This window comes from Bison bison, unplaced genomic scaffold (assembly GCF_000754665.1).
Source record: "Bison bison bison isolate TAMUID 2011002044 unplaced genomic scaffold, Bison_UMD1.0 scf7180017864388, whole genome shotgun sequence".
Taxonomy (NCBI): Eukaryota; Metazoa; Chordata; class Mammalia; order Artiodactyla; family Bovidae; genus Bison; species Bison bison.
Window position 1 is genome coordinate 2,056,586 of NW_011494960.1, and position 16,007 is coordinate 2,072,592.

Here is a 16,007-nt window from a genome sequence, read left to right on the forward strand (position 1 = left end):
TCTTCTCCAACACCACAGTTCAAAAGCATCAATTCTTCGGCACTCAGCTTTCTTCACAGTCCAACTCTCACATCCATACATGACCACTGGAAAAACCATAGCCTTGACTAGATGGACCTTGTTGGCAAAGTAATGTCTCTGCTTTTCAATATGCTATCTAGGGTGGTCATAACTTTCCTTCCAAGGCGTAAGTGTCTTAATTTCATGGCTGCAATCACCATCTGCAGTGATTTTGGAGCCCCCCAAAAATAAAGTCTGACACTGTTTCCACTGTTTCCCCACCTATTTCCCATGATATGATGGGACCAGATGCCATGATCTTAGTTTTCTGAATGTTGAGCTTTAAGCCAACTTTTTCACTCTCAACTGCAAGTTATAAACTCAAATACCCAGAAGTCAGGCAGATTAAATAACAGAATGAAGTGACTAGCTCTAAGAGACTATAAGAAGTGGTAGAGACTGTGGAAAACTGAAGAGCTCATGCTATGTCCAGGAGGAGCAACCATATTTATTTAGTTCTAAGTCCTTGCTTCCACAAAGAAATGCAGTCACAATTTCTTGTTAGATCTTCCAATTTTTTCAGAATAATTTGGGAATCTGGATAGTTTAATATGAAAATACTCCAGATTTAAACAATCAGATCTATAGGCAAATATATGTGGTTTCCAGTTTAAAATCTCCATGTTCATAGTGGGGAATAATTTAAAAATAAAGAAATAAATACCATTTAAAATTAAGCAGTACTAAATCAGTTATATGCACACTTTGGAAAATTAACTAGGTCTTTTGTTGTCAAAGTGGAAGGAAGGAATAAAAAAAGGTTTTTTAGACAATTCTACAGAAGTCTGGGCTTCCCTGATGGCTCAGACCATAACAGATCTGCCTGCAATGCAGGAGACTTGGGTTCTATCTCTGGGTCAGGATGAACCCCCCGGGGAAGGGAATGGATACCCCACTCCAGTATTTTTATCTAGAGCATTCTATGGACAGAGGAGCCCGGTGGGTTATAGTCCATGGAGTCACAAAGAGTCAGACACAGTTGAGCGACCAACACTTTCACTTTTTTTTTGCACAGAAGTGAAAAACAGTCACTTTTCTTTTGCCACTTCCATCTTGGAACACATCTAAATCACAGCTATAGTATTCAGACTGAAGGAGTGAGGTCTGAATGGAAGGAAGAGAAACATTCTGTGAATATGAAAGATTTCTTAGAGAGGAGTGTTAGACTGTCAGGTGTGATAGTCTCTCAGAGTCTCAACAAAATTAACAGTAGTTGTTAAGTATTACTTATAAAAACTCAAACAAATTGATGATACTTCAGAAAATGTTTTTGAGAGTGCATGTCAGTTTTCTGTGTCCTTTCTACAATCAAGAAATTACCTTAAGGAAATAGACAGGAAAACTTTTTCAAAATGTATCTTAAATTTTAACTTTCCAACAACATTTTGTACATTCTAAGGTATGATAATTTATGACTATTGGCAGCAGATTTGAAGTTCACAGGGTTCTAATATTTTGGTGAAAACTGCTTTTTAGTACCCATCCATGTGATATCCAATAAAGAAAAGCATTTTCAAAAGTCCAAAGATTGCCTTATAGATGGATTCCAGGAAATTCTTTATTTTAGTGCTGATTTCTAAACACTTTTTGAGCAGACTTTTTAAAAATAATTTATGGGACTGCAGAGTTGGGGCATTGTAAATGCCCATAATGGTATCTCCACAGATGCTCAGTAAATTTGGAACACTGGGATTTAAACTTTTAATAATTCAAAGAGGAAAGTTTTAAGGCTGCAAATCATCAGCAATAAGATGGTGATCAAGAATGCTTGTTTATTTAACCTTTGGAACTTCAAGTTCATCATTTGTAATTTCTTATGAGAATTAAACAAGATATTTTGGAAAATGCCTAATACCAATCCTAGACCATAGTTTATCTCCAATTAACGTTTTTTTTTTCAAATACATGTCTACTTTTAGTCTATTTACACGAAATACCCTGATGAGAGTTGAAAAACAGTTATATCACCACATCTGTAATTAATAAAATAAGCCCACAAATACATAGGAAAAGTTTGAGATTTTACATTCATGAGAAGAAGTGTTAGTCGCTTAGTCATTTTGGACTTTTTGCAATCCTATGGACTGCAGCCGCAAGGCTCCTCTCTCCATGGAATTCTCCAGGCAAGAATACTGGAATGGGTTGCCATTTCCTTCTCCAGGGGATCTTCCCAATCCAGGGACTGAACCCAGGTCTCCTGCATTGCAGGCAGATTCTTTACTGTCTGAGCCACCAAGGAAGCCCACTTATAAAGACAGAGAGCTGCTTATAATACGGCTTCCATGGTTTGTATTAGCTTGGCTTCCACCTACTGACCTTAGGACCACGGTCCTTTACTCGTCCGTAGCCACACTATGGAAAAGCAGCTTCCACAGTGGCTTCTATAGCCTTCCTTAGGCTTCCACTTCCAGAGTGGCTTTCATGGTCCTTCAGTCTTCCACAGCCACACTAGCTTCTGTTCCCACCTTCCCATCCTCCCCACTCTCCCTCCAACCACACAGCCCTTACACAGAACTGTTCTCTGCCCTTTCTACATCTCTGTCCAATTACCTCCCAATCCCCGATGATGGATCACTTACTCCAAAACACCACCCCTCAATTCTGCTTTATAATTTCTTAAAATCCACAATGTTCAAGTGCTCTTACTGCCATGTCCCCATATGAGATTAACTGATAAGCAACTGTCTCCCCCCAGACGGTTTAGTCCAGGAGGAAGGGAACAGTGTATGGTTTTGTTCACCATCTTATCCTCAGCATCTCTCAAATAGTGCTTATGGAAAATTTGTTGGATAAATACCAGTCTGAGTATAGCCAAAGCATTTGCCCAGCAAAAGGCAACAGAATGGAATGGTTACAAGCACAAACTTTGGAGCTAGGCTGCCTGGATTTGAATCTGGAATCTTTATTTACTACTTATGTAACTTCAAATATGCAAACCAACTTCACTTTATGTTAAATGGCATTAATAATAGTGTCTACATCATAGGGTTGCTATGATGGATGTATGAGTTTATATGAAAAGTTCTTGAAATGCCTGACATGTAGTAAGGTATAAATATATGCTTGTCAGAAAACTGAAACAAAGGGAACCTTTTTAAAAAATGATATAAAATTCAGCCTGTGGCTTCAGTGAACTGTTGGGGGTTTTAATGATCACTAAAACATATAGACATGGTCTCAAAAATATTCCTCATTTCCACTTATATATCTTGCCATCCAAGATAACTATCAAATTATTATATTTCTCTCCCAAACAGAACTTCCTTCTGTTAGTTTTGTCCCCACATCATCGTAGTTTTTCAAACCTCAAAAAGCATAGTTTTGCTTTGATTCATCCCTCATCCCTTCTTACTGTGGCCAATAAATAATCAATCCAGCTCACTGCCGTTTTCTAATAAACATGTATTCAAATATCTTGCTCTGTGCAATATAGTATTGACATTCTTACTCTAAACACTCTAATATTTTATGTATGAACAAAGGCAGAAACTTCACAAAATATTCTTCCTATCTTTAACCGCAATCCTTCTAACAAAATCTGAACATCATCATCATATCAACTTTTCTAAATGTAATGCTTTCAGTCTCCAGCTCACTGTCTGCAAATGATTCAAATGCTTAAGCCTTGTAGCTTTGAGGTTCATCAGCTTAATCAGTCCATGTGCCAAATTCTCTTCATGAACTCTTCACATCAATCAAGTGTTCACTACTCCTAGAATATGCTTATATCTTTCCAACTTCAATATTTGGTTCATTAACCACAAAGTTACTTTGTATTTGCCTTTTCTCTCTGTCCATCTATTAACATCAGGTCTGGGAGATTCAAATTTCACTGCTTCCACAGAAACTTCCTGAGCACGCTGACAAATTGACTTGTTACCTGAACTCCTATAGAATCTCCTATCTGTATCAGTAGATGTTGGTGTACAATGATGTGTTTCAATTTAAGAGTTAAGTCTACAGATGTTTGTGATTAAAAAAAAAAAAAAACTACTGATCTAATGGTTTATAACTGAATATCTTTTAAGGACTATGGCAATTAAGGCATATTCAAGGTTAATACTAGAGTCCCCCTCTTACTCATTTGCTTATATTTTTCTTGAGCAGAAATTAAAGGATTTGTATGGCAGAGAGTCCACAGCACTTCCTGGGTACCAATGGGGGCATATTGCACAGTATGTAGAAACCCATGTTCTTCCCTCAACTCAACTCTTCCCCAGCCTTTTCAATTGTAAAATAAAACACTGTCATCCATTTCTTTCTTTATGAAATCCTGAACCAGTCTCCCTTAACTAGTCTATCTAATTCATCACCAAATCCTACCAAGCCCACCAAGAGTATAGCTCAAAACCATCTACTTCTTTCCAGTATTTCTGCTACCATCCTAGGCTAAACGGTCAATAGCTTTCTAAGTGGGTCCTCAGTCCCATTTTCACCTCTTCTAATCCATTCTTCACACTGCTAATGTTATCTTTTTAAACACGTGATCATGTTCCTGCTTAAAACAGTGAAATGGTATAGTTTTGTTCTTAAAATAGAAGACAACATCCAACAAAACTTAGCTCTGGTCTCATCTCTTGATGCTCTACTATTAAGTTATAGTATCCATACATTCATTTACCTTTAGTTCCTCAAAGTTATTCTTTGATATTCAAGGGCTTTCATACGTGCTATTTTCTTTACTTGAAACATTCACTATTCCCTCTCTGCCTAATGCCCATTCCTGTTACAGAATAATAGAAAAATATTTCTACAAGACTAGGTTAGGTCTTCTTACTTGCTCATATAACTTGGACTTTCCCATACTTAGATGTAACAAAGCTACAATTTACTGCTGGCTTAATTATTAGCTTAAAGTTATTCTCCCTTCCCTGCCACTCCACAAGTTACCTTGTCCTGCATATTTTAGTTGTTCAATAGATGTTTATTGAGCAACTGATAAAGTTTCACCAATGCAATATATGTTATGGTGAAACAAAGTTTGAAAACCATTGACACATGCGATTTATTGAGTACTTACCATTGATATCTGCATTTTTATACATTCATATTTTATTTTCATAACTAGACTGTAATCCGTTGAGAGGTGACAGTAATGCTTTACTGTTTTCCTTTTTAGTTATGAACATCTTGAACACAGTTACCATTCAATAACTATTTGTTGAAAAATCTAGAAGCTCAACCTTAAGGTACTTTATATAGAGTGGTTAGGTGTCAGCCAAGAGATGACATCTGAACAGAGATGTGAAGGGAGTGAGGGGCGAGTCACACACACGTGTGAAGGAGGACAACCCTAAGGAGACAGAAAAGGAAGTGCAAAGACCCTGTGGAGGGTGGAACCTGCTTGCTGGGTTCAGAGAACAGCAAGGAAGCTCGCACGCCTGCAGCAAAGTTGGGTGAGGGGAAAGTCACAGGGAATCATACCAGATGGGGAGCTGGGAAACGGAACGCATAGTGCCTTACAGACTGTTAGCAATATTTCAGCTTTTACTCCACGTATGTCAGTGTGCCGTTGGAGAATTTTGAGCAACGAGTTGAAATGATGTAACTTAAGTTTTAAACTATCTGATGATTTAATCCATGTAAAAAGCTTATTTGGCCCAGAGTAAGAATTTAACAAATGCTTGCTTCATTATCCTATCACAGGGAATTCATTTAATCTGAGGGAAAAAGGTCAGACATTTACTTTTCAGTCTTTATAAACAATAAAGCAAATATGACAACATGGGACAAAATGCAGTATTGTTCCTCTTTTGTAATTGACAATTTAGTTTATATGTATGTAATTATACATATATAAATGTATACACAAATTGCTACTTATTTCTTATATGGAGCAGTGGGGCTAGCAAGCTATTCATTGGACAAGCAGCCTATGCTGGTGTGAAATTAGACATGACTAGCAAAGTAATATAAACACTGAATACATACTGGACAGCTTCATGCATGATATGTAATGCATTTTCAAACTACTAAGTGAAACAACAGAAGGCATTCATGTAGTCAGCCGCTAAAAGCTTAAGATACATTTGAAAAGCCCTATATACTGTAAACTCAGTTACCTCATCGAAAGAACATTATGCCATTAGCCTGTAATGTACCGGGCCCACCTCTCTTGGACCACACACACGTCAATATGGTGAGTACTTATATTTTAAATCACCTAGCAATCTCCAGACATGTTTAAATTAAAAAGAAACCCTTTTCCCCTGATTTTCAGCCACTTAAAAATGTTCTTATTATAAAATCTGGGTATGTTCTCCATTAATAAATGGCATGCATAATCATTATTGATTTGTTAAATGACCTGAATTTCTCCAAAGCATTTAGTAACAGCTCATTTTAAATTAATTAATTTTCTTCTTTCCATATGGTGCGAGTGACTTTTCTTGACACAATATTCTATATCCACAGTGCTTTGAAACAGCAGTGACCACAATGAGTGCTATCAAATATCATGAAAATAGTTCCCCAATTACACTATTTTTTACAATTTCGTCTTGCCCATGTGCCTGAATGTGGTTAAAATGCAGGATGTGAGCATGTAAGTGGAATAGATGATATCATCATGGAAATATTTGATCAGGTTTGCTTTTATGCTCAGGGGGGCAACATTCTGTTGGTGCTCTGATGCAGATGAAAAAATGTGTATGTCTATGCTTGTGTGTGTGTGTGTGTATGAGCTTCCTTCTAATCCAGGATTTGTTTTAATTTTTTTTCACGTTTTCCGGAATTTCAGTTCAACATGCTTTATTTTTTGTCTTATGCTTCACATATCTTTAATGCAACCCTCATTCACACTACTAAATAGTATCCTACACTTGGAACTTTTGAAACAGTTTTCCAAAAAGATTTGAAGGAAAGGCCTTTATCAGCAGATCCACATAAACTTGTAACCTCTGAAACTTGGCAAATTTACCTGGCCTTTCTTCTTCTCCCCCTCATTTTGGATTGTGGGAATTCTGTCAAGTTTTACAATGGGGCTAAAAACATCCTCTCTAACATCTCTTAGCACAAAAAGCTGATCAGACGTAAACTCCAATGTAAAAGGAACATTAGAACTTAGGGGTAAATGACTTGTTTTTGCTCATACAAAAAGGTCAGCACCTACTGGTATAGGTAAGTAAGAAAGAAGGTAAACATAACAATAATAAATTATATTTTACTTGATCTGAAAATCTACTACCACATACATATATTCTCCCTGCATGCACGCTAGGTCGCTTCAGTAGCGTCTGACTCTGTGCGGCACCATGGACTGCAGCCTGCCGGGTTCCTCTTTCCATGGGATTTCCCGGGCAAGGATATAGGAGTGGGTTGCCATACCCTCCTCCAGGGGATCTTCCAGACCCAGGGATCAAACCCGTCTCTTTATGTTTCCTGCATTTGCAGGCGGGTTGTTTATCACTAGTGCCCCCTGGGAAGCCCTTTATATTCTCCCTAACAGACAGTAAATCCCTGGAGTAGACTATATTCCTTGAGAGTAAATTCCTTGGGTCTATCTTTATGCCATACTCTTTCTCACCAACAACACATATATACATAAATATCCAAATGAATAATATTATCTCCTGTTCCTAACATAAACTCACCAATTATCAAATTTTAAAATGACATACATAAGTAGGACTCAATTATTATGAAATATTTATAGTTTATAATATTCTATATTATTAAAGGCTGATAATATGTGAACTTGCTACCCTTTATGACCATTTTTATCTTTCTTTTTGAGTTATCTATTGGTAAATAAAATAACACAATTTTGGAAAGCCAATAGCAATATTTATTGCTTATTATTCCTGAGCACTGAAATTCTCTGATTCCCTCTTACAGTTTTACAGAAACTTTACTTTTACCTTGGTTGTTAAACAGTGTTTTGGTAGATAGCTAATTAAGGGCTGAGATGAAACAATAGTTCTTATAGTGCCATTTCGCTCACCAACTGTTTTATTGGACTAGAGGGGCAGTTATTGAGAAAAAGATGCAAAGAAAAATAAGAAACAAACATGGCAATTTCATCTTTATGGCTTCTTCTGTGATTGAAAAACACAATCCTTAATTGCTATAACAATACTTCATTTCAGGTCAAAACTATCTCTTGAGAACCTGTCACATGAAAGGCCCTACAATTATTCTTCCTCTTAATACTCAATGGTGAACAAACTCATAAAACTATTGGTTATCACTCATCTCATCTTTATTTTATTTTTCAGGAACTATGGCAAACATCATAAACAGGCATTGAAATAAAATTCTCAAAGTGAATAAAACATTTGGATATTTTAATATGTTCCTTGTATCATTATTTTTAGTTGTAGCTAACACTCTGAACTCAAATAATAAATGTGACATGTGAATATAAAATAACACCTACAATTGACTAAAGAACCAACCTCCTCCACCATTCCTTACTAACTAGTCTAGACCTCCATGGTCTATTGCTCAGGCCATCTCTTGTCAGTGCTTTTAATGTCCTTGTTCTTCCACTGCACCACCCTAAAATCCTCCAATATCCTGCTTTGTCCATTCCTTAGAAAGTCAATTTTGTTCCATATGATTTTGTATTAATAGGTCAAAGACTTTTGAGCCAAGCAAAACCAGCAGAGGAAGGAATTCCCAACTTGATAAGAATTGAAGTCTTAAGGATTAAAAAATCATCTCATAATAACATCTGGATCTATAAGTAAATGTCTGCATTAGTCCATTGATTCATTCATTCACTTATTTATTCATCCAAAACATGTCAACTGAGCACCTATATGCCAGTTATTATAATCGACCCATATATGAATGAAACACAAACCATGTTTTCAAGGATCTTAGAGTAGAATAAAGGAATAAATAAAGAACAAAACAAGTCAAATGCTAAATATCATAATATGGTGCAGTGCTCTAACAGATAAGAGCCAATTTGATGACCCAGAGCCCAGTGAATGAAAGGAATGCCGATCTCAAGCCTTTACTGTAAAGCTTCCTTCTAATAATCAAAGTGACCTCAACTGTTTACTATGCTTTAGGGAGACGGATATGCCTTGTGGGGATCAGGAGATAGACAGGTACCTGACCTAAGTCCATGTTACACTATGACTATTGTGCCTATGAACACATCAGTGGTTAATTTTATTTTTTTTTCCTGAATGTGTATTTGGTATGGGTATTCTTAGCAGTTTTCAGAATTTTTATTCCCTGAGACAGGGAATAAATTCATATTTGATAGAAGGACCAATTAAGATATCACAATTTTGAAAAAAATTCAAGAATTCATGCTACTATCCAGATGTAGTTGTTCCAGATGTGGTCTTTTCACTGAAATGTAAGAATAAATATTCTGGGACTTGGCATGCAACTATTGGTAAGGAAAATGTAATTTTCTTAATCCTGACAAATAGAAAACTCCAGAAGCAGTTTACATATACTTGACAAAAATAACAGAGCACTTACTGTCTTGCACATCAGCTTCAGCTCTGTGACATAACCTATAGGAACCATGAGGATTTCAACATCCCACAAGATATCAACTCTTCCACTCTCATGATATTTTACTGATTTGATCCTGAAGAGCAGAAATAGGAGGAAATCTAGATGACTTCATAAAATATATTCATTCTATCAGGTGTAAGATAAATTCCATGAGTATCCAGGAAGGGAGTTTTGCCAGCAAAAAAAAGTTTCTGAGTCCAGTAGAGTAGACAATGTAGGGAAATTGCCTTGTTTGTAAAGGACATCATTCAAGGGTTCCTAGCTAGCTATGGTTGTCTGATGGAGGTTGAATCTCAGTTTTAGGATACTAACGCCAATGAAACTTGAATGGTTTATAACAAACTTAGTGCCAGATAATCAACTTGGTCCTATTTTCAGTTGTACTCAGCAATACTCTACCATGGAGTAAAAGTGTCACCTATGGGATTAGTTCAATCAGGCCTGAAGAGCCAGGTAAATTCCATTAGCACATTATTCACTTCCTATCCTACCCACCTTTTCACACTACTTTTCTTCCTCAGTCTGCATATATAAATCCACATCAAGTCTCCTATGCCTAGCTGACAATGGGTGAAAAAATAGTCAGGAATGTTTTCATATCATTTCATGTTATACACCAACATTTATGCTATAGCACATAAGCCCCATTCATGTGTATCACTTTTTGCCTGGAAAACCCTATAAATAGAGAAGCCTGGCAGGCTGGAGTCTATAGCGTCACAGAGAGTCAGACATGACTGAGCGACTAAGCATGCGTGCCCTGTAAGAAGGCACAGAACAGAAAAAAACTCACAAAGATAAAAACGTTAAGCAAGACATTTCGTTATCCCTAAGCTAGAAATGAAAATTTTGTCCAGTGTTCAGGGACTCAGAGAAATAAGGACAAGAGAATTTAACTTTTATAATAGGAAATAATTGACTTTATTCAAAATTTGACGATATTTATATTTATTTCCTTTAGCTCTGAGGAATTTGACTTTATTACTGACTTTCCTGTTTTTTTCTTCTTAAACCCAGGCAGCAAGATAGCCCATCAAAAATCATTTATTTCTATATCATTCTACCTATATTTCCTTCTTCTTGTCATGATTTACTGTTGGTTTAATACTGGCAATATATTGGCATTTCAAAATCATGGATTTCTTAAGAAATATTCAGTTATTTTAGTTGCATAGCTAGATACAGATTCCTGTACAATAATCACAGCTGAGATTTTCTTTTCAAAAACCTTTTATCACTTCTACCAAATTTTCCTGTTCTGTCCGAGATATCAGCCATACACACAAATTTCTCAATTTCTCTGAATTCAATCTTGATAAGATATTCTCTGAACAAAATGTGCTATTGATTTTTGAGGGGAAAAACTCTAATATTTATGTTGTATTTAATTCCTGGATAATACAACATCCTCAGGTACTGCGATCTCAGGTATTCTCGATGGGCAAATGTACTCTGGGTATTCTATCTGACTAGGATGTTCTTTCCCCTTTGCCGTAAACAAGGGCTGGATTCCACATTTAGACGCTGAAAGCTCAGTTCCTTCCTTGGAGCATAATGCAGCATTTACCAAGTAACAGAACTTCTTTTTTTTTTTTTTCTTTTTCCCTTCATGTACTTCAAACCTGATCTAACCACCCAGGGCTCTTTGAAGTCAAAGGAAGCTCTGAACCTAGGGGAACTCTGATGTCTGGGGTAGAGTCTCTTAAGATAAATGAGACAAACAGAAAGGAATGTTAGGAGAAAAAGAGAGGTTGAATCTTTTGAGTATTTTTGCACCATGTCAATGCCCCAGTGGTTCAGAGAATCGTGTACACAAATCAGCAAGTTATGACTGAGAAGAAAAACAGTAAACATACAATAACAAAGTGTTCCTGCAGTTGAACTCTTTAGACCAGGACATGAAAGTTCATATGTAATATAATGATTACATGTAAGATGTAATGATTATTTTGTTTTGACTGGAGATGCCAAGTTGAGTCAGGCAATTAAGGGTCAAAAGGCATAAAACCTAACCGTGGACTTACCACTTGTTTTGGTTTTCAAATCTCAGCAGGATATTGGAAAGTTAATTCTGTTCAGATTTTTGCTGTTAAAGTTCCTCAGTTCTTGGATTATTAAAATTTATTTTTTATAATGAATTGATCAGATTATGGTATATTTAAACTAATCAAAACCAAATTATACATTCACTTGCAGCCCACTGGACTCAAATGCTTCTACCCAACTATGGCCTAATTTTGTGAAATCTCTGCATTGCTCCCATGCAAAATGAGAAAACCCAAAGGCTAAGATTAACTACTCACAGCTAAAAACGTAGAGTGGCTATTTTTTAAATTGATCCACTGATGCTTGGAAAGAATCATAGGATATAATTTATTTTCATTCAGGGTATTTTATTAAGTCAGAATAGGCTATGAGTCATGCATTTATAACTAAAATATTAAATACATAAACTGTCTAACCTATTTATTCAATTTACTTGCAAATATTAATAGTGTTTAAATCACTCTTAACACAGACATGCTTCACACATACCAGACATAACTTACTCACTCTAATGTGTTTACACAGCTGTAAAATTCCCAAATTAACCATCAATCAGGAAAAGTAAAAATATTACTATGAGAATAAGAACATGAGATTTAAGCTGCTGTAAAAAAATTACAAAGGACTTCCTACAACGTGACTTTAGATGGGATCAAATTTGTTGTTGATTTTTTTAAGTAATTCTGTTTTAACATCTTCCTAAACATAATAGTTTCACTAATTCAGCAAAGTAATTGGTCAGCTCATTATCTCTTCCACAGTTGTTCTTAAATTTCAAAATGCCAAGGTGGAAAATAATTACTTACACATGTAAGCAAACTTAATATTGTGACCTTAATATTGTAACCTTCAATTTGAAAGTCTCCCTTTTTTCCTAAGGGAAATAGTCCATTTAAACTCAACTACCTGGGTTTTAGTAAGTCTATGCTAGTTTAAATTTAGATTTAATAATAACAAAATGCTGTAGAATCTCAAATAACAACTATTTCTGTTTATAGACAAAGATGGATCGAAAAACCATGAATTGTGACAAAATTATATTTATGAACAATAGCTATGAAGATATTAGCCATTTGGCTTTTCATCTTTTGGAAAATTTCTCGTAAAAGTCAAAAAAAGAAAAACTAGCTGTCTTTGCATTTTTCATAAAATAAAGCACATGCTATTTTGATTTAAGCTGCTTTGGAAGTAAGTTGTGAAATATATGAATTTTGCCAAGGGCACAGAAGGCAATTCAGGCAAAAGCAATTGTGTTAACTTCTAACTCAGAATAAATTTGACTTTCTAAGCACTGAAAGTTAGGTCATAATGGGTTTTTAAAAATCTACACTTGTTTAATTATGACGATTGAGCTTTTATGCTAAAATATGTTTATCATAATCAAAATACACTTGATTCACTTGTATTTAATACACTTTTATTCACTTAAATGACTTAGGGTCAAGAAAGTTGTTTAATAAAATCTTGTTGCAGTTTTACTCACTTTGAAAGAAAATTTTCCTTTGTTTCTTTTTATGTTTTATAGTCTTATTATAAAAATAATATAATTTGAAATAAATGTTTCAAAGGAAATAGCTAACAAACTCAACCTCTAGCTATCCTTAATATTATATATTTTTATGGAGATTTGGGGCAAATATACTTATATTTGGATATAACAGCTACATGCTAACTCTAAACTTTCACAAAATACTTTTTCTTCTGATTTCCTCTAGTAAATCTAAAATTCTCATCAGGATCTTTTAACTCTCTCAAATGGGGAAGAGAGGTAATGTTTATCATAAGTTTTTTTGTGTCATACTCTCTGGGAGGCACAGATACATGCTTTTTAATCCTATTTTACAGATAATGAAGCCAAGGCTCAGACACACCCACTCAATAAATAATAAAACTAGAACCCAAGCAAAATCTGTTCAATATCAAAGCCTTTGTGCAATAGAGTAATGCTTTGGGGGCTATCCTACCCTTGACAGTCTTATAATTCTATTAAGGGATCTTAGTTTCTGTTTTAAAAAGCAGAAGTTTACAAAATAAAACCAGAAAACTGTACCTTGTTTACACTTTGTTAATTGGAAGAGTTCACGATCTTAATAAGGAGACAATGAGCTTTCTTTTCTCAACAATACATAATACAAATAGAGGTTGCAGGATCTAGCCAACACGAAGGTTATGCTTTCAAACAAGTCTAGGCACAATACTTTTTTTTCCTCTGTTATTTGAGAGTAAATTTTCTATACACATTGTCCTTCTAGGCATCATGTTTTCTCATTAGTGAACAGAAGTAGAGACCAATTACGTTATCATGGAAGCCACAGAGAAAAATAGGTGTCCTAACAGTTGTAACATTAAATTTGTATTTTCATAAGCAATTTCTTCATGTCTAAGCTATGCACAGAGAACCAAAATGAAAGAGCACTTGTCTTGGAAAGAGGCCCACTATGCCAAGTTCTTGCTCCATCATTTACTAGCAGGGTGATCTTTCACAAATCATCTAATCTGCATCTAAATGCAGAAAAATGAACTCAGTGGTTCCCAAACTTTGCTGCACGTCAGAATCACCTGCAGAGTTGTTTAGATACCCCAGCCCCCAGGTCCCTCTCCATATGGATTAAATCGGGATGTTCAGGTAAAGGAGCCAGGCCCCATAGTTTTTAAGGATCTTCAGGTGATTCCTTGGCCCAGCAAGGTTTGGGAGCCACTGAACTAACACTTTCACAGAGCTGATTTTAAGATGGAAAAAAAAAAAAAAATGGAGGGGCTTTGTATATTATGTAATACTTTACAGAGTGATATAAAAAACTAAAGAAAAATTTATCCCCAAACTAACTACAGTGCTATAAAAAGAAATATATTAATTCAGGGAGCTTGATCTTTGGTTTAGATTTTTAGTTCAGTAATCATAAAGAAACTTTACATAATCAGCTTTTCTTTTTCTTTTGCCAGAGTTGCAGAAAGTTTTTTTTCTTTTTCTTTTAAGCTGTCTTAATATTATTTTAACCTCATTTTTTCTTACCCCTTTGCCTTCTCTATGTAAAATTAAGAAAAGTTTCATCTACATTGTTCCCTTCAAAAATATCTAACACCACACTTTTATTATGTGTTTATAATAGCTAGGGAAAGTATTAAAACAATGTGCAAAAAAGAAATCTGAACAGTCAGAAAGAAAATAACTTGTCCATAGTTACTTAGTTCAATCTACTGCTTACTTAAAAAGAGCAAAAAAATTACATATTCCAGATATTTTGTTCCAATATACAGCCATAATAATTCTATTTGGAAACAAAGACCTATTCAGGATGTCTTTCTTAGCTAGATTTTGTTCATTGCCTGATGACATATTATTTCTCTGCTATATTTTAAATCAATATATCAGATTCAACCAGTTTTTATACAGTATTTGTTTCCTATTAATGCCAATTTCCATAACCTTCTATTTAATTAAACTTAACCAAAAGGATCATCTGTAATTAGAGTGCAAATAACATGGTACCTAATTAGAAAGCACCCTCCATGTTTTGTTGTTAATAGAGGAATTAATGCATCCATTCACAACAAAATCCTCCAATTAAACTCAATTTGTAAGCTATCGCAAATGCAGTCCGCCATCTGACAGTGAGTGATTTTGCCTTGGGATCTTTTACCTTGGTGGGCTTGGTAGTGTCCATGCTCTCTCTGAATTTCTCCTGCACAGTTTCTGCAAGTTGACAGAGCAAGGCACCATTATCCAACTTCTCCATAAAAGTCTCTGCCGTAATTTCCTTCCCTGCAATAACAAAAAGAAGTCTTATAAAAGCACAGTCATTCCCCAACCCAAATGTGACAGTCATGCCAACATATTTGATGCAGTTTTAATCACCAAAATTCCATTTACTGCTGAGTTACATATCTGGGATAAGAGATCACTGAAAAAAAAAAATGGCTTCTTTGGAATTTTGTTTTCCTTTGGTCTCAATTTGATCTCTTTATGAGCCCAATTCTTTTATCTCCTCATATCTAGGAAAGGAAAGTGAAGTCACTCAGTTGTGTCCAACTCTTTGTGACTCCGTGGACCGTAGCCTATCAGGCTCCTCCATCCATGGGATTCTTCAGGCAAGAATACTGGAGTGGGTTGCCATTTCCTTCTCCAGGGGATCTTCCCAACCCAAGGAACAAACCCATGTCTCCCTCATTGCAGGCAGATTATTTACCCTCTGAGCCACCAGGGAAAACCGCTCATATCTAGAAAAACACTGAAATCCTTCACAGTGGCCACTGTTTCTCATGACTAGCAAAAAGTTTCATGAGACTAGCAGAAACCTTCTGGAAAAATATGTACTTGATTGCATGTATTTCCCTTTCACCAAAATCACATATGTACTGACCTTTCCTCCCTGCCTCTTCAGAGCAGTCTCTCAGAGCTATCTGAGGTGCTGTCTTCT

At 35.6% G+C, this 16,007-nt stretch overlaps 1 protein-coding gene across 5 annotated transcripts in view; it reads right to left on the reverse strand.

Moving 5' to 3' along the window:
* GAS2 (growth arrest-specific 2) overlaps positions 1-16,007 on the reverse strand; it is a 149,224-nt gene that overhangs the window by 112,817 nt on the left and 20,400 nt on the right. For all 5 annotated transcript variants that reach the window (XR_826908.1, XM_010858403.1, XM_010858404.1 and 2 more), the window contains one exon: positions 15,231-15,352. Coding sequence is in view for 4 of the 5 variants with exons in the window: in XM_010858403.1 (XP_010856705.1) it covers positions 15,231-15,352 (122 nt within the window). In the remaining variant the exon portion in view is untranslated. The remainder of the gene's footprint in view (positions 1-15,230; positions 15,353-16,007) is intronic.